Here is a 15,966-nt window from a genome sequence, read left to right on the forward strand (position 1 = left end):
TGGGGTGCTGTGTGTACATTAATGAGGAAAAAAAATTAACTTAAATGATTTTAGCAAATGGCTGCAATATAACAAAGAGTGAAAAATTTAAGGGGGTCTGAATACTTTCCTTACCCACTGTATATATACTGCATATATTTGTGGTGCTCCTAAATTTTTGCTGGTGCTCCTAAGTTGGGAGCACCTGTGCTACCAAGTAAAAAAAGTTAACTTTGAGCCTTGATTTAGCTACAATAACAGAAATAACCTGGTAAATACCATATGATGTTGGGGGTCAGCAGGATTTTTATTCGGCAAGTATGTATTTAATTGATTCAAAACTGAAATACAACTGAAATACAAGTAAATACATTTATAATGTTACAAAAGATCTAAAATAAATGCTGTTCTTTTGAGATTTCAATTCATTAAAGAATCCTAAAAAAGTTTCCACAAAAATATGTCAACACTGAAAAAATAAGAATAAACTTTTTTTGAGCACCAAATCAGCGTAATAGAATGATTACTGAAGGATCATGTGACACTGAAGACTGGAGTAATGGTTGTTGAAAATTTTGCTTTGCATCACAGGAATGAATTACATTTTAAAATATGTATATATATAAAAAAATAATAATAAAATTTCACAAAAGTACTATTTTTACTGAGCATAAGAGACTTCTTGTAAAAGAGCATAATAGGACCCCTTTAAGCAGTACAACTGTTTTCAACATCGATAATAAAAAAAATAAAAAAAACTGAGCACCAAATCGGCATATTAAGAGTGATTTCTGAAGGATCATGTGCGACTGAAGACCAGACTAATGACTGCTGAAAATTCAGCATTACTACCACAGAAATAAATTACATTTTAAAATATATTAAAAAAGAAAACAATTATTTTAAACTGCAATAATATTTCACTATGTTACTATTTTTATTGTATTTTTGATCAAATGAATGCAGCCTTGGTGAGCAAAAGAAACTTCTTCCAAAAACATTAAAGAGATCTTACCAACCCAAAACCTTTGAATTTTAGTGTATATTTATTTATTTATTTTCCAGTTGGTGTACCCAAGTAGTTAAAGACCAGGGCTGGTAACCAAAAGGTTACAGATTTGAAAATAAAAAAAATAAATCATCCTGATCATGAGAATTCTATCCATCCATCCATCCATCCATCTATATGTCCTTCCATTCATCCGTATGGATCATGTGACACTGAAGACTGGAGTAATGGTTGTTGAAAATTTTGCTTTGCATCACAGGAATGAATTACATTTTAAAATATGTATATATATAAAAAAATAATAATAAAATTTCACAAAAGTACTATTTTTACTGAGCATAAGAGACTTCTTTCAAAAACATTTAAAAAAAAAATCTTACCAACCCCAAACTTTTGAATTGTAGTATATTATGGCCTAATAGTTAGAATGGTGAAAAATGTCATTTTTATAGTCTTAAAACAGGACTCAGGTGCCATAGTGTGTGTGGGTCTGTGCTATAGATAGAGCTGTCCGATGGTTCACTGCATGTGTTAAAGAATATGAGTGAGTCAGTAAGTGTGAGTCTGTTGCTAAATGAGTCAAGTGAGTCATTTTGTGTGTGAGAGTGACTCATTCAATGTGCCTGAGTTTGTGAGTCATTATCCTGCGTTTGTGTCACCCACTGCTGTGTGTGTATGTGTGTGTCTTACCTGTCAGAAGTGTGTGTCATTCGAAGCAGCAGAGTGTTGAAGAGGCCTGTCAGTTCTCTTTTTCTTGTATAATGAAGGATTACAAACAATTATAACATAGAAGCACCGTAACAAGTACCCCAAACAAATGATACCTGTTAGATTGCTGCTCATAAACTGAAAATGTATATAGGGAAATGTCTTGATAGATCAGATTTGCATTACAGGGCCTTGATACATCAACAAATAACAGTGGGAGTTTCCAATTTATGGATCCTTAAGGAGTTTTCAGAAGAGTTATTCCATAAATAACAAAATTAAATCAAAAGCGTCATTTGTATTTCCCCCCAGATGGTAGGTAGAAGGAGAAGACTCCTAATGAGGATAGTAAAACATTTTATTAATGTACAGGAGTGTAACGAATCAGCTCATGGGAAATATGAATAATTAATCATAACTAGTTATAATTAATTATTCATATTTTAGATCCGCTGTAGATATTTAGCTGACCTCTCAGGGTCAACCGTCTTGTCAATTCTAAGAACGTTAATTTCCTGGTTAAGGGAAATAACTTCCTTACTGTACAATTCTACAAAAGCTTGTAGCATAAATCTGCATGACTAAGTGACTCCAGTTATGAGCAAACAATGAACCACGTCAAGTGTGATACAAGTAAGGTTTTATTAACCACATAAGCACTTAAACTAGTCTAACATACACACACACACACACACACACACAATCGGATCTTTTTTTGTGGTAATAAAAATAGACCAAAGCAAACAATAGACTTTAAAATGGCAATCATAATTGGTTCAAATAAAATATCAAAAGCAAGTAATCATATGGTTTTATTGAACAAAACAGTTAAAATACATAATGTAATAAAACAATATAATCATAACTTATGTACATTATGTATTATATCAAATGCCTGCAGAGGGAACTAGGGAATTGCTAGGGTGTTTTGAATGGTTGTTAGGCAGGTGCAAGAGTATTATGTGTGATTGTTAGGTGGTTGCTAGGGGTCACTAGTGCGGTCTTGGTGGTCACTCTGTGTGGCTGTTAGATGGTTGCCTAGGTGTTTTGGTTTGTGTGGAAGCAAAGCGGTTTCTAGGGTGTTCTGAGAGGTTCTTGTGAATTGATAGTCATTTGCTAGGCTATTGGGAGCGGCTGCTAAGGTATTATCAGGCAGTTACTAGGTTGTTCTCTGTGGTTTTTGAGAGGCTGCTAAAATGTGCCCACCTTCAATTCACTATGATATTATGCTAGATATTTGTGTGGCCCTTTCACAATGTAAGTCTATGGAATTTTTTCAAAAAGTAATAGTATACTTCTCCTCATTAATCGGCACAATTTGAGCAATCATTCATGTCCGAGGCTCTAATAATGCAGGATGGGTTACATGACAAAATTTTGCGCAAAAGAATAAGCATGTGCTTGCTTTAGCAGGCACCACCAAAAAAAAAAAAAACACTGTAGTGCCTATGTTTCATTTAGACAGCACAGATGTTTGAGAAACACTCCAGCGACTGTGGATGCTCTCTGCATTTCACCACCTCCCCCACCAGGCGTTTCATCAAACCCAGCATTCACTGTCGCGCGTCAAGGCAGGTTTGTTTGCATACATGCACATTAATGCAAGGTAAGGCTGGAAGAGACTTTTAAGAAATAAAGCCATTCATCCCCAGTGTGAGAAACAAAAACAATGACAGCTGATGAACGGCTCTCCGTTACAAGCGTTAATACGAAATTAATGTATTTGTATTGCTCCGCAGTGTGATTTATTTCATCTCTTCTTAATAAATACACCACACTGTGTTCATCTAAGGCAGGAGGGCGAACTAATTTAATTACCAAGGCTCAATAAGTCTCTTTATTGTTTTACGAGGTCTCCAAAGTAATCTCAGAGAAATACAGGCACTCATCCATAACAGATTCAACATGGCTGTGCTTTATACAGGAATACCTGGTTTAGGAGTAATTCTAAGAGCCATTTTAGGTCCTGGTGGTCCAGTTCAGACTGGTTCTGCTTGAAAAAGGTGTTGAGGAACGACACAATGTCCACCAAGAGCCTCTCATCTTGGCGGCAAGCTGGATGTACCATCAGAAATCTGTCAGAATAATAAAGAGAGTTTACTCTATCATTCAGATTTTTGGGGTCGGAAAGATGTTTAATGTTTTTGAAAGAAGTCTCTTATTACCATGGTTGTATTTTTCTAAACAAAAATACATCAAAACTGTAATATTGTGAATACTGCATTGTTTTATAATTTTATTTATACTACCGTTAAACTACTAAGATTTTTTTTTTATATTAAGTCTCTTAAGCGACACGCAACAGCAAAGCGACACAATCCCATTCATTTCAATGGAGAGCTTTCCGGCGACACGAGCGACAGCGGCCGTTGGCGACCAGATGGGGCGTGTCTAGCGACGCGACAAAGTTCAGAATCCTTCAACTTTATGCAAATGAAGAGTGACAGCCAATAGGAAACAAGACGGTAGAGCTCATGTGATCGTTCTCCTCTCAGTGCCGTAGATAAACATACGCAATGGAAAAAAGTAGGCTCTGTTTCTCATTCATTTTTGTTTGTATGTACGGATTTAATTTAGATTTAGATTATATTTAGTCTTTTGCCTCCAAAATGTTTGTACTTAGCGGCAAGAAACCTGATTCGCTGTCAAGGCAACCAGTATTGAGAACGCCCACTAGCAACCTCATCGCCAGCCCCAGCGACAAAAGTCGCTGCTAGTGTGAACGGGGCTTTATGCTCACCAAGGCTGCATTTATTTGTTCAAAAATGCAGAAAAATAGTAATATTGTGAAAAATTATTACAATTTAAAAGAATTGTTTTCCATTTGAATTTGAATTTATTAAAGGGATAGCCCCTTGAGATGATATATAATATATTTAAAATGGAATTTATTCCTGTGATGGCGAAGCTGAATTTTGAGCAGCCATTGCTCCAGTCTTCAGTGTCACATGATCCTTCAAAAAAACCATTCTAATATGCTGATTTGGTGCTCAAGAAAAATCATATATTATTATTATCAGCTGTGCGGCTTAATATTTTTGTGGAAACTATGATACATTTTTTTTTTCAGGATTCTTTGATAAATAGAAAGTTCAAAAGAACAGCATTTATTTGAAAGAGAAACTTTTGTATCGTTATAAATTTCTTTACTGTCACTTTTGATCAATTTAATGCATCTTTATTGAACAAAATTATTAATTTCTTTCAAAAAAAATTATAATAACTAAATCAAATATGACTTTAAACTTTTGAACAGTGCTATATTTAGTTTCCTGTAGCACCAGTGTAATTTCTAAGCTCGATTTTTGCCAAAGATAAAACATTGTTCTGCTTCATGTCTGAATGTGTCAGCTCATTCATTGTTTAGGGCTGTGATATGCTGGCGCACTCCATCAAACTCATGCAAAGTCATGCCTGGTGATCACAAATCACACATCTGGAGGTACAGGGAAAATAAATCAATAGATCACACACAGAGAGTTTACCTCTCTACAGCATTGTGCCAGCTTAGGGTTTGCAGGATATTCTTGCTGCTCTGGGCGGTGGATTTGAGTGCAAGGCGGTCAGCGAGAAGGTACAGGTGCATCCTGGTCATGGCAAAGGTCACAGTGTTGTGGGAGCTCGCGTCACAAACCGCGTGAACACAGTCCTGTAACCCCAACCTGAAGTTGCTTATTCTTAAGACCACCGCCTGAGATTTGGACAGCACTAGATCACCATGAAACCTTAAAAGTAAATAATGAGGGATAAAGAGGTGTAACAAGAAAATGTTAAGCCATTCAGAGCTCTAACTCGCGTTCATGACCAGAGTTCAAACATGGCCAAAACAGCAATGGTTCTCGCATATGTCGTAATCAAACGTTTTAAAATTCTGGATGCAAACATGTATTAGATATGACCTTTGGTGATGATTATAAATAAATGTGATCATATGAAACTTTTTATGGCGCCTTTTTTTTTTTGTACAGATAGTCACTGAACTGTTGATGTATTGTAAGTGTTACATAAAGATTTTTCAAAAAATCTTTCCACAGATAAATAATGGCATACAGCTTTGCAACAACAATAAACAATGACAGAATTTTCATTTTTTCATTTATTCCTTTAAGGAGGCCAGCAGATCTGTAATCATTTTAATCTTGGTAACAAAGCAACAGCTGCTGCGTATTAAAATGATGTTTGTCCTACACCATAAATTGTATGCTGCAAAAGTTTCTGAACAGTTCAACAATGAAAGCATTCTATCTTAACTCTTAAGATGATCCAGATGTACTACCCAAAACTTCTAGTGCTCAATACAATTTTACTGCTTAAAAATATAAATAAAACATTTTCAAAATGTCACTTATTAAATTGATTTGTTAACATTAGTAAATGCATTAGCGAACATTAACTAACAAAGAGAAATATATTTTTAAAGCATTTATTAATCTTTGTTAATGTTAGAAAAGTACAATTTAGTTAACAATTTTATTTTTAGTTAAAATAAAGTTAACAAATGCAACTTTTGATTTAAAAAATGTATTAGTAAATGTTGAAGTTAACACTGACATATTTAATATACTGTAGAAGTATTGTTCATTCTTAGTTCATGCATTTAACTAATGTTAACAAATGAAACCTTATTGTAAAGTGTTACAAATTAAATTACATTTTTAAAATCCCTGAAAACCCAAATGCAACTTACTCAGATACATCACTCCTAAAACCCCTCAGATGCTCTAGCAGTCCATCAATCCCAGAATGCCATGCTGCGTTCCAGGTGATCTGCAGTGCTTCCCAGGCAGGTTCAGACTCAGCAGGTCTGAGTATGGAGGGAGAACTGAACAGTAGGGACTCACTGCATGGTGTGAAGAAGCTTGAAACAGTAGATTATACCTGTGAGAAATTATGAGATAACACATTTTATATACAATTAATCTGTCAAGTAATAGTTAAATCACCATTTAATTTATGCATGACACCTCTGAAAGGAAGGTTATGGAGAAATTAAACGGCCGTTTCTTTTAATGCACAGCTAGAATGTCGTAATGGATGTGATTTACCTCCATATAATGGCAGCAGGCAGTGAGAAGGAAGACAGGCCTGTGTCTGAGCCAGCTTTATCAGTCCTGATCAGGGAACAAAGATGTTGAAATGTAACATGAGCCAAAGCATTCTAGTTTTTACCACGTTTTTGTCTATACAAAGAAAGTCACTGGAGTCCAAAACAACACTGGACCCCACTGACTTTAATTTTTGGGTGAGTCATCCATTTAAGGGAACAGTTCACCCAAAAATGAACATTTCCTTACATTTACTCACCCTCAGGCCATCTAAGATGTTAATGAGTTTGTTTCTTCATCGGAACAGATTGGGAAAAATTTAGCATTACATCACTTGCTCACCTGCAGTGCATGGGTGCCGTCAGAATGAGAGTCACTCAGCTTTGGTAGACAAGGGAAGCAGATGAGGAGCCTGACCGACAGGGTTTTTCATGTGCGAGATGTTTTGATCCATTGGTGTGCAAGTGATGTAATGCTACATTTTTCCAAATCTGCTCCAATGAAGAAAGAAACTCATCTACATCTTGGATGGCCTGAGTACATTTTTAGCAAATTTTAATTTTTGGGTTAACTATTCTTTTAAGTTAATCAAAACACTTATTCATAATTATAAGTGTCATCAAATTAGGATTTTATTAATTGACAGGGTTGAATGCAGCTGGCTGCAGATATTTTACATATCGACCAATGGAGTGCAAGATCATACAACAAATAAAACATACCAAACATCCATTCTTGCTATTTCATCAAACAGCAGAATACACATCAATGCGGCAGCCTCGCTCACATCCCCCTGCTTCTCCTTTATCAACAGAGAAGCTTAAAAATATGCAACAAAATAAGTCAAATTACCAGGAGAGCAATCATTTAAAATCACACAAAAGTGTCAAAGTAAAAATGTGCAAAGCATGAATTGTACATAATATACTGTATACACATTAAAAATGGTTAATTGTGGCATAGTAGCATTGTAGCAAGTAGATTTAAAGGGCCACATCCTGAGAGCAAGGAGAAATAAAACATGAAAACAAAACTATAACAGGGAAAGCAACACAACTAATCAATTATAGATGTTACTGTAGAACAAAACAAAACGGGCTTGAGCCAGAAAAACTAATTTTACATCACCATACTCTAGGCGATCACAAACATTCATAAACAGCATATCGAGGAGCTCTACACTTGGAAATGCTTATAAATGTCTGGACATGTGGGGCATGCATAAAAATAACATTTGCCATTTATGCAATGTTCTAGAGAACTGGAAGGAGAGTGTCAATAGCTCTGCATTTTTAGCAGTAAATATGGAAATAAACAAAATATGCAATTACAAGCAGCAATTAAGTGGCCAAACACAACAGTGGACCTTGTGATAAGCAAGTAAATGCATAGATCTGTGCTGTCATGACATGTAATCAGTTTTGTTTGTTTGTTTGAAAGGCTAGAAGTTATGTAATTGCTTATAACTATTGATCAGTATGTGGTGCTGGCTTCAAACTCTGCACAAACCCTAAGGGCATGGTGGGAATGAAGTTTTGTTTCAAAAATTGCCATTAAGTTGATTGCAAGTCTTGAAATGGTTATGAAATTCAAATATCCAATTACTCATATTTTTAGTTTTGTTGTGCAGGTGGTCTAAGCTAATTTTGTAAAAGATCACAGACCTTGAAAACACGTCAATCAAGCCTTCACAAACATATGAAGAGAAGAATCATGACTTTAATTTATTTTCAAAAATTATGTTTTTTGGCCACTGTAATTACATTTTTGATTAGTAAGAGATGCTGTCACCAGTAAGAAATGATGTCAATGACATTTACCAAGGATCGGTTTAATATGTAATGTTACCAATAAATGTTCTCACTTCCTGTTTGGCATCCATGATGTCAAATGTGTCAATGTGTTAAGCACAATGCATTTGGTAATAAAAACTTTTCACCACTGTAGCCTGAAATGTTCATATGTTAAAGCTTCTTGATCACCTAATCAGCATACCAGAATTTAGTGATGCCATTAAAATAATAAATTACATTTTTAAATATATTCAAATAGAACACTGCTATTTTAAGCTGTAATAAAATTAAAATATTACTGTATTTTCCATCAAACAAATGGAGTTTTGGTGAGCATAAGAGACTTCTTTCAAATTTTTTTACATTTTTTCTTCTTTTCAAATTTTACAAAAAAAATCCAACCCTCAAACATTTGAATGGTAGTGAATGGTCTTGAAGTTGAACTGTTGGTGGCACTAGAAAGATTGAGAATGACCCCAAAATTGGCACTATGAACACTGAGACCCCTCCCAATCCTTGTGCCAAAGTGGCTGACAAACTCCAAGAGAATGAAAAATAATAAGAAAACTAACAGCTATAAAAGGTGCCTATAAAACTTTGGTGCTTGGGACTAATTAACTATCTACGGTAAACTGGATGAATTAAGGTCGGAGGGATGTTTTGCGGGCCATACCTCTGAGCAGCATGATGAGAAGAGACGTCTGCTGAGCCAGACTGTGACACAGGGAGGGGTCTGCAAACAGCAGCTTCCTCAGCATGCATATGCTGGGCTCCAACAAACAATCCATGCTCTACATAATGAATAAAAAACCTGAATGCAAAACCTTCTAGTGTCAATAGATCCCAGAGGTAAGACACAAGAAATGAGTTGAAAATGTCTGAGCTTCTTGGTAGTACTGAATAAAGTGAGATAACTAAATTAGTTTTGATAATCATCAGAAGAACTTTCACACTCTGCTGAACCTGGGGAAAACCACACCTGCTATAAGCTACTGAAGTGCTAAGTTGTTTAGAAAGGTGTTATACCACTGGTACTGCCTTGCTATTGGAAAAATCATAACAAGTCATCATGATTGAGTCTAGAAGTGTTTACACAGTCAACACAAACACGACCGCAGTCATAACATTCACAGTAAGACTATAACCGCAAAAAGTTAGATAGCCTCAAAGCCAAGGCAAGTAGTAAAATCAAACAGCCAAAGCAAAGTCATAATTGACGGTAACAGCACTAATTAGGCATGGCAAATGAAGGCGACGTTTCAGATTCTGCTCATGGCATAATTGCCAGACATTTCGGTGCATAATTCTCACTAATTAGCTAGATTAGCAGGCCTGAATACTCGACAAAGCAGGCAGCTTTCAGCCTAGGGATGTACAGATCACGCAATAGATGTGAACTAATACTGACTCACTCTTGACTGACACCATTAACGCAAGCATCATGCCCAGGCCCCAGTTTCCCAAATTCATTCATGATAAAAGGCTCACGAAACAAAAGAGAATGTGAGGTTTACCGCCACATTGTTGTTGACACACTGTGTGATGAAAGATATGAGCTTGTCTGATAAACCCAAGGTCTTCAGCACAGCATGCATTGATGAATCTATAAAGAGCATAATGAAATATAAATCAAGACTGGCTGTTTCTAGCACATGTTGAAATATGCTATCTGCTTTGTTAATTTACGCTTCAGAGATCAAGCACTTGCTTCAAAACACTTAAAATTTGTTTGTGAGGTGTTTTGAGAGAAATGGAGCTCACTGAGGAAGGACAACATGGTTAATTTGATGCAAATGACAAGTCCACAAATTAGGCTAGAATGCTTTATTCAGTTAAAAAAACAAAACAACAACAGTAAAACATTATTCCTCAGTTTAATTTGTATCAAATTAAATATGGTGTCTTCCCAGACTAAAGTTCATTCGGATGGTTGGATGCACTAGTGTTATTTTAGCATCATTGATATACCATTATAGATTTTGTGGTAACACTTTACAATAAGGTTCATTAGTTAACAAAAGTTGTGCTTGTTAACATTAGTTAATGCACTGTGAATTAACATGAATAACAATGAACAACTGTATTTTAATTGACTAACATTAACAAAGTTTAATAAATAGTGTAATAAATGTATTGTTTATTGTTTGTTCATGTTAGTTAATACATTAACTAACATTAACTAATGGAACCTTATTGTAAAGTGTTACCGATTTTGTTAATATTGAATTAGACTTTATTTTTTATTTTCTGCTATCATTTTCATTTTAGTTACATTTTAAATAATTTTTTTGTCATTTTCATTTTTTTAAAATGTCTATTTAGTTTTAGTTATGTTAGTATTTCAAACTAAAAGAAAATGAGAAATGTTGCATTGGCAACTAGCTGAAATAAAATTTCAGTTAATGTCTATTTTATTCCGTAAAATAAACATAAAACATTCATATTTTTTATGGTTTTAGTTAACAGGAAAAACCCTGGGATGAGCAGATGGATCGATGAAAGTATGGATTCCTCACCTTGCAGAACAATAGTCAGCTGTTCAGCTGCAGATCTCCGCAAAACTAGATCTACCGTTTCCGACATGAGAATATTGTACAACTTATTTACAGACTCCACCTGAATAAACAACAGAATGTTAACCGAAAGCTCGTTTCAACACCACTAAGAATAAAGCAGAATTTTTCACATGATGTCAATGCCAAAAATGGTTCTTCACCAACAACTACTCAATACAACACTAGAGTGCATTACACTGCTGAGTGAGGACAGTGATTTACCTTCACATATGACTTGTCTGAATTGCTCAACTTGATGTCCACACTTTTATTAAGAACATAGAGATTAGGTAAACATGACAATGTGGAGCTGTCCAGGGTTGGTCTGGCGCCTTCAGCGCTGGTCAGGTGTGGTAGCAGATGTTGGACTGCTGTATTCCTCACACTAAAAGTTGCAAACAGATCCACAATATTTACAGCATTTGGGCACGTCTTTTCAAAGTTAAAGTAGCCTTGTCACCTGACCTGAATACAGCGTGCTGATTCGCTAAAATTGACTTATTGGCTTCTGTTCAAAAAACAACAAGGGCACTTGTCGGCTTCTGCAGTAAAACGTGAACTTGCGATGCCTTGAAAGTGGACAAAACCGGCTTTTTTGACTAAACGTTTTTAGGGTTCAGATCGCACTATATGTGGACAATAATGCACGGCAATCTTTTTTTTTTAAAGTGGCGTTTATCGGTTTTTGCAAATGAACTCTTCATGTAATTTTCAGCCTGTTAAAAATAAGTAAACTAACTTTTTTTTTTCTTTTTTTTTTTAAATAACTTATTTCTAAAATAACATATTTTACATTTAGTTCACAATTAAGTATATTTATTTAATGTTTTCGGACACTTAATTGCATGTTAACTAAATTAAAGCTGCAGTCCGTAAGTTTTGCCTCTTTGTCGCCATCTCTGTTTGAAAACCTGCAATTGCAGCTGTTTGCGGAATTATCTTCCTTGCGTGGGTTGTGCTCCGGCACGGCTCCAGCGGGGATGAATCTAATGTTTTGAGGAGTATGTGTGGCAGTCAGTCACCGCACGGAATGAAGTTTTGTTTCAAAAATTGCCATTAAGTTGATTGCAAGTCTTGAAATGGTTATGAAATTCAAATATCCAATTACTCATATTTTTAGTTTTGTTGTGCAGGTGGTCTAAGCTAATTTTGTAAAAGATCACAGACCTTGAAAACACGTCAATCAAGCCTTCACAAACATATGAAGAGAAGAATCATGACTTTAATTTATTTTCAAAAATTATGTTTTTTGGCCACTGTAATTACATTTTTGATTAGTAAGAGATGCTGTCACCAGTAAGAAATGATGTCAATGACATTTACCAAGGATCGGTTTAATATGTAATGTTACCAATAAATGTTCTCACTTCCTGTTTGGCATCCATGATGTCAAATGTGTCAATGTGTTAAGCACAATGCATTTGGTAATAAAAACTTTTCACCACTGTAGCCTGAAATGTTCATATGTTAAAGCTTCTTGATCACCTAATCAGCATACCAGAATTTAGTGATGCCATTAAAATAATAAATTACATTTTTAAATATATTCAAATAGAACACTGCTATTTTAAGCTGTAATAAAATTAAAATATTACTGTATTTTCCATCAAACAAATGGAGTTTTGGTGAGCATAAGAGACTTCTTTCAAAATTTTTTACATTTTTTCTTCTTTTCAAATTTAAAAAAAAAATCCCAACCTCAAACATTTGAATGGTAGTGAATGGTCTTGAAGTTGAACTGTTGGTGGCACTAGAAAGATTGAGAATGACCCCAAAATTGGCACTATGAACACTGAGACCCCTCCCAATCCTTGTGCCAAAGTGGCTGACAAACTCCAAGAGAATGAAAAATAATAAGAAAACTAACAGCTATAAAAGGTGCCTATAAAACTTTGGTGCTTGGGACTAATTAACTATCTACGGTAAACTGGATGAATTAAGGTCGGAGGGATGTTTTGTGGGCCATACCTCTGAGCAGCATGATGAGAAGAGACGTCTGCTGAGCCAGACTGTGACACAGGGAGGGGTCTGCAAACACCAGCTTCCTCAGCATGCATATGCTGGGCTCCAACAAACAATCCATGCTCTACATAATGAATAAAAAACCTGAATGCAAAACCTTCTAGTGTCAATAGATCCCAGAGGTAAGACACAAGAAATGAGTTGAAAATGTCTGAGCTTCTTGGTAGTACTGAATAAAGTGAGATAACTAAATTAGTTTTGATAATCATCAGAAGAACTTTCACACTCTGCTGAACCTGGGGAAAACCACACCTGCTATAAGCTACTGAAGTGCTAAGTTGTTTAGAAAGGTGTTATACCACTGGTACTGCCTTGCTATTGGAAAAATCATAACAAGTCATCATGATTGAGTCTAGAAGTGTTTACACAGTCAACACAAACACGACCGCAGTCATAACATTCACAGTAAGACTATAACCGCAAAAAGTTAGATAGCCTCAAAGCCAAGGCAAGTAGTAAAATCAAACAGCCAAAGCAAAGTCATAATTGACGGTAACAGCACTAATTAGGCATGGCAAATGAAGGCGACGTTTCAGATTCTGCTCATGGCATAATTGCCAGACATTTCGGTGCATAATTCTCACTAATTAGCTAGATTAGCAGGCCTGAATACTCGACAAAGCAGGCAGCTTTCAGCCTAGGGATGTACAGATCACGCAATAGATGTGAACTAATACTGACTCACTCTTGACTGACACCATTAACGCAAGCATCATGCCCAGGCCCCAGTTTCCCAAATTCATTCATGATAAAAGGCTCACGAAACAAAAGAGAATGTGAGGTTTACCGCCACATTGTTGTTGACACACTGTGTGATGAAAGATATGAGCTTGTCTGATAAACCCAAGGTCTTCAGCACAGCATGCATTGATGAATCTATAAAGAGCATAATGAAATATAAATCAAGACTGGCTGTTTCTAGCACATGTTGAAATATGCTATCTGCTTTGTTAATTTACGCTTCAGAGATCAAGCACTTGCTTCAAAACACTTAAAATTTGTTTGTGAGGTGTTTTGAGAGAAATGGAGCTCACTGAGGAAGGACAACATGGTTAATTTGATGCAAATGACAAGTCCACAAATTAGGCTAGAATGCTTTATTCAGTTAAAAAAACAAAACAACAACAGTAAAACATTATTCCTCAGTTTAATTTGTATCAAATTAAATATGGTGTCTTCCCAGACTAAAGTTCATTCGGATGGTTGGATGCACTAGTGTTATTTTAGCATCATTGATATACCATTATAGATTTTGTGGTAACACTTTACAATAAGGTTCATTAGTTAACAAAAGTTGTGCTTGTTAACATTAGTTAATGCACTGTGAATTAACATGAATAACAATGAACAACTGTATTTTAATTGACTAACATTAACAAAGTTTAATAAATAGTGTAATAAATGTATTGTTTATTGTTTGTTCATGTTAGTTAATACATTAACTAACATTAACTAATGGAACCTTATTGTAAAGTGTTACCGATTTTGTTAATATTGAATTAGACTTTATTTTTTATTTTCTGCTATCATTTTCATTTTAGTTACATTTTAAATAATTTTTTTGTCATTTTCATTTTTTTTAAATGTCTATTTAGTTTTAGTTATGTTAGTATTTCAAACTAAAAGAAAATGAGAAATGTTGCATTGGCAACTAGCTGAAATAAAATTTCAGTTAATGTCTATTTTATTCCGTAAAATAAACATAAAACATTCATATTTTTTATGGTTTTAGTTAACAGGAAAAACCCTGGGATGAGCAGATGGATCGATGAAAGTATGGATTCCTCACCTTGCAGAACAATAGTCAGCTGTTCAGCTGCAGATCTCCGCAAAACTAGATCTACCGTTTCCGACATGAGAATATTGTACAACTTATTTACAGACTCCACCTGAATAAACAACAGAATGTTAACCGAAAGCTCGTTTCAACACCACTAAGAATAAAGCAGAATTTTTCACATGATGTCAATGCCAAAAATGGTTCTTCACCAACAACTACTCAATACAACACTAGAGTGCATTACACTGCTGAGTGAGGACAGTGATTTACCTTCACATATGACTTGTCTGAATTGCTCAACTTGATGTCCACACTTTTATTAAGAACATAGAGATTAGGTAAACATGACAATGTGGAGCTGTCCAGGGTTGGTCTGGCGCCTTCAGCGCTGGTCAGGTGTGGTAGCAGATGTTGGACTGCTGTATTCCTCACACTAAAAGTTGCAAACAGATCCACAATATTTACAGCATTTGGGCACGTCTTTTCAAAGTTAAAGTAGCCTTGTCACCTGACCTGAATACAGCGTGCTGATTCGCTAAAATTGACTTATTGGCTTCTGTTCAAAAAACAACAAGGGCACTTGTCGGCTTCTGCAGTAAAACGTGAACTTGCGATGCCTTGAAAGTGGACAAAACCGGCTTTTTTGACTAAACGTTTTTAGGGTTCAGATCGCACTATATGTGGACAATAATGCACGGCAATCTTTTTTTTTTAAAGTGGCGTTTATCGGTTTTTGCAAATGAACTCTTCATGTAATTTTCAGCCTGTTAAAAATAAGTAAACTAACTTTTTTTTTTCTTTTTTTTTTTAAATAACTTATTTCTAAAATAACATATTTTACATTTAGTTCACAATTAAGTATATTTATTTAATGTTTTCGGACACTTAATTGCATGTTAACTAAATTAAAGCTGCAGTCCGTAAGTTTTGCCTCTTTGTCGCCATCTCTGTTTGAAAACCTGCAATTGCAGCTGTTTGCGGAATTATCTTCCTTGCGTGGGTTGTGCTCCGGCACGGCTCCAGCGGGGATGAATCTAATGTTTTGAGGAGTATGTGTGGCAGTCAGTCACCGCAC

General features: G+C 35.4%; 1 protein-coding gene across 1 annotated transcript in view; it reads right to left on the minus strand.

The window, feature by feature from the left end:
* Positions 1-15,966, minus strand: part of LOC107741901 (rotatin-like) — a 67,544-nt gene that overhangs the window by 25,783 nt on the left and 25,795 nt on the right. The window contains 11 exon segments of the mRNA XM_016554699.1: positions 1,679-1,741; positions 3,619-3,771; positions 5,182-5,421; positions 6,384-6,486; positions 6,489-6,574; positions 6,742-6,807; positions 7,464-7,560; positions 13,058-13,175; positions 13,899-13,987; positions 14,901-15,000; positions 15,162-15,324. Coding sequence (XP_016410185.1) covers positions 1,679-1,741; positions 3,619-3,771; positions 5,182-5,421; positions 6,384-6,486; positions 6,489-6,574; positions 6,742-6,807; positions 7,464-7,560; positions 13,058-13,175; positions 13,899-13,987; positions 14,901-15,000; positions 15,162-15,324 — 1,278 coding nt within the window.

Source organism: Sinocyclocheilus rhinocerous, unplaced genomic scaffold (assembly GCF_001515625.1).
Source record: "Sinocyclocheilus rhinocerous isolate Xijiao unplaced genomic scaffold, SAMN03320098_v1.1 scaffold100, whole genome shotgun sequence".
NCBI lineage: Eukaryota > Metazoa > Chordata > Actinopteri > Cypriniformes > Cyprinidae > Sinocyclocheilus > Sinocyclocheilus rhinocerous.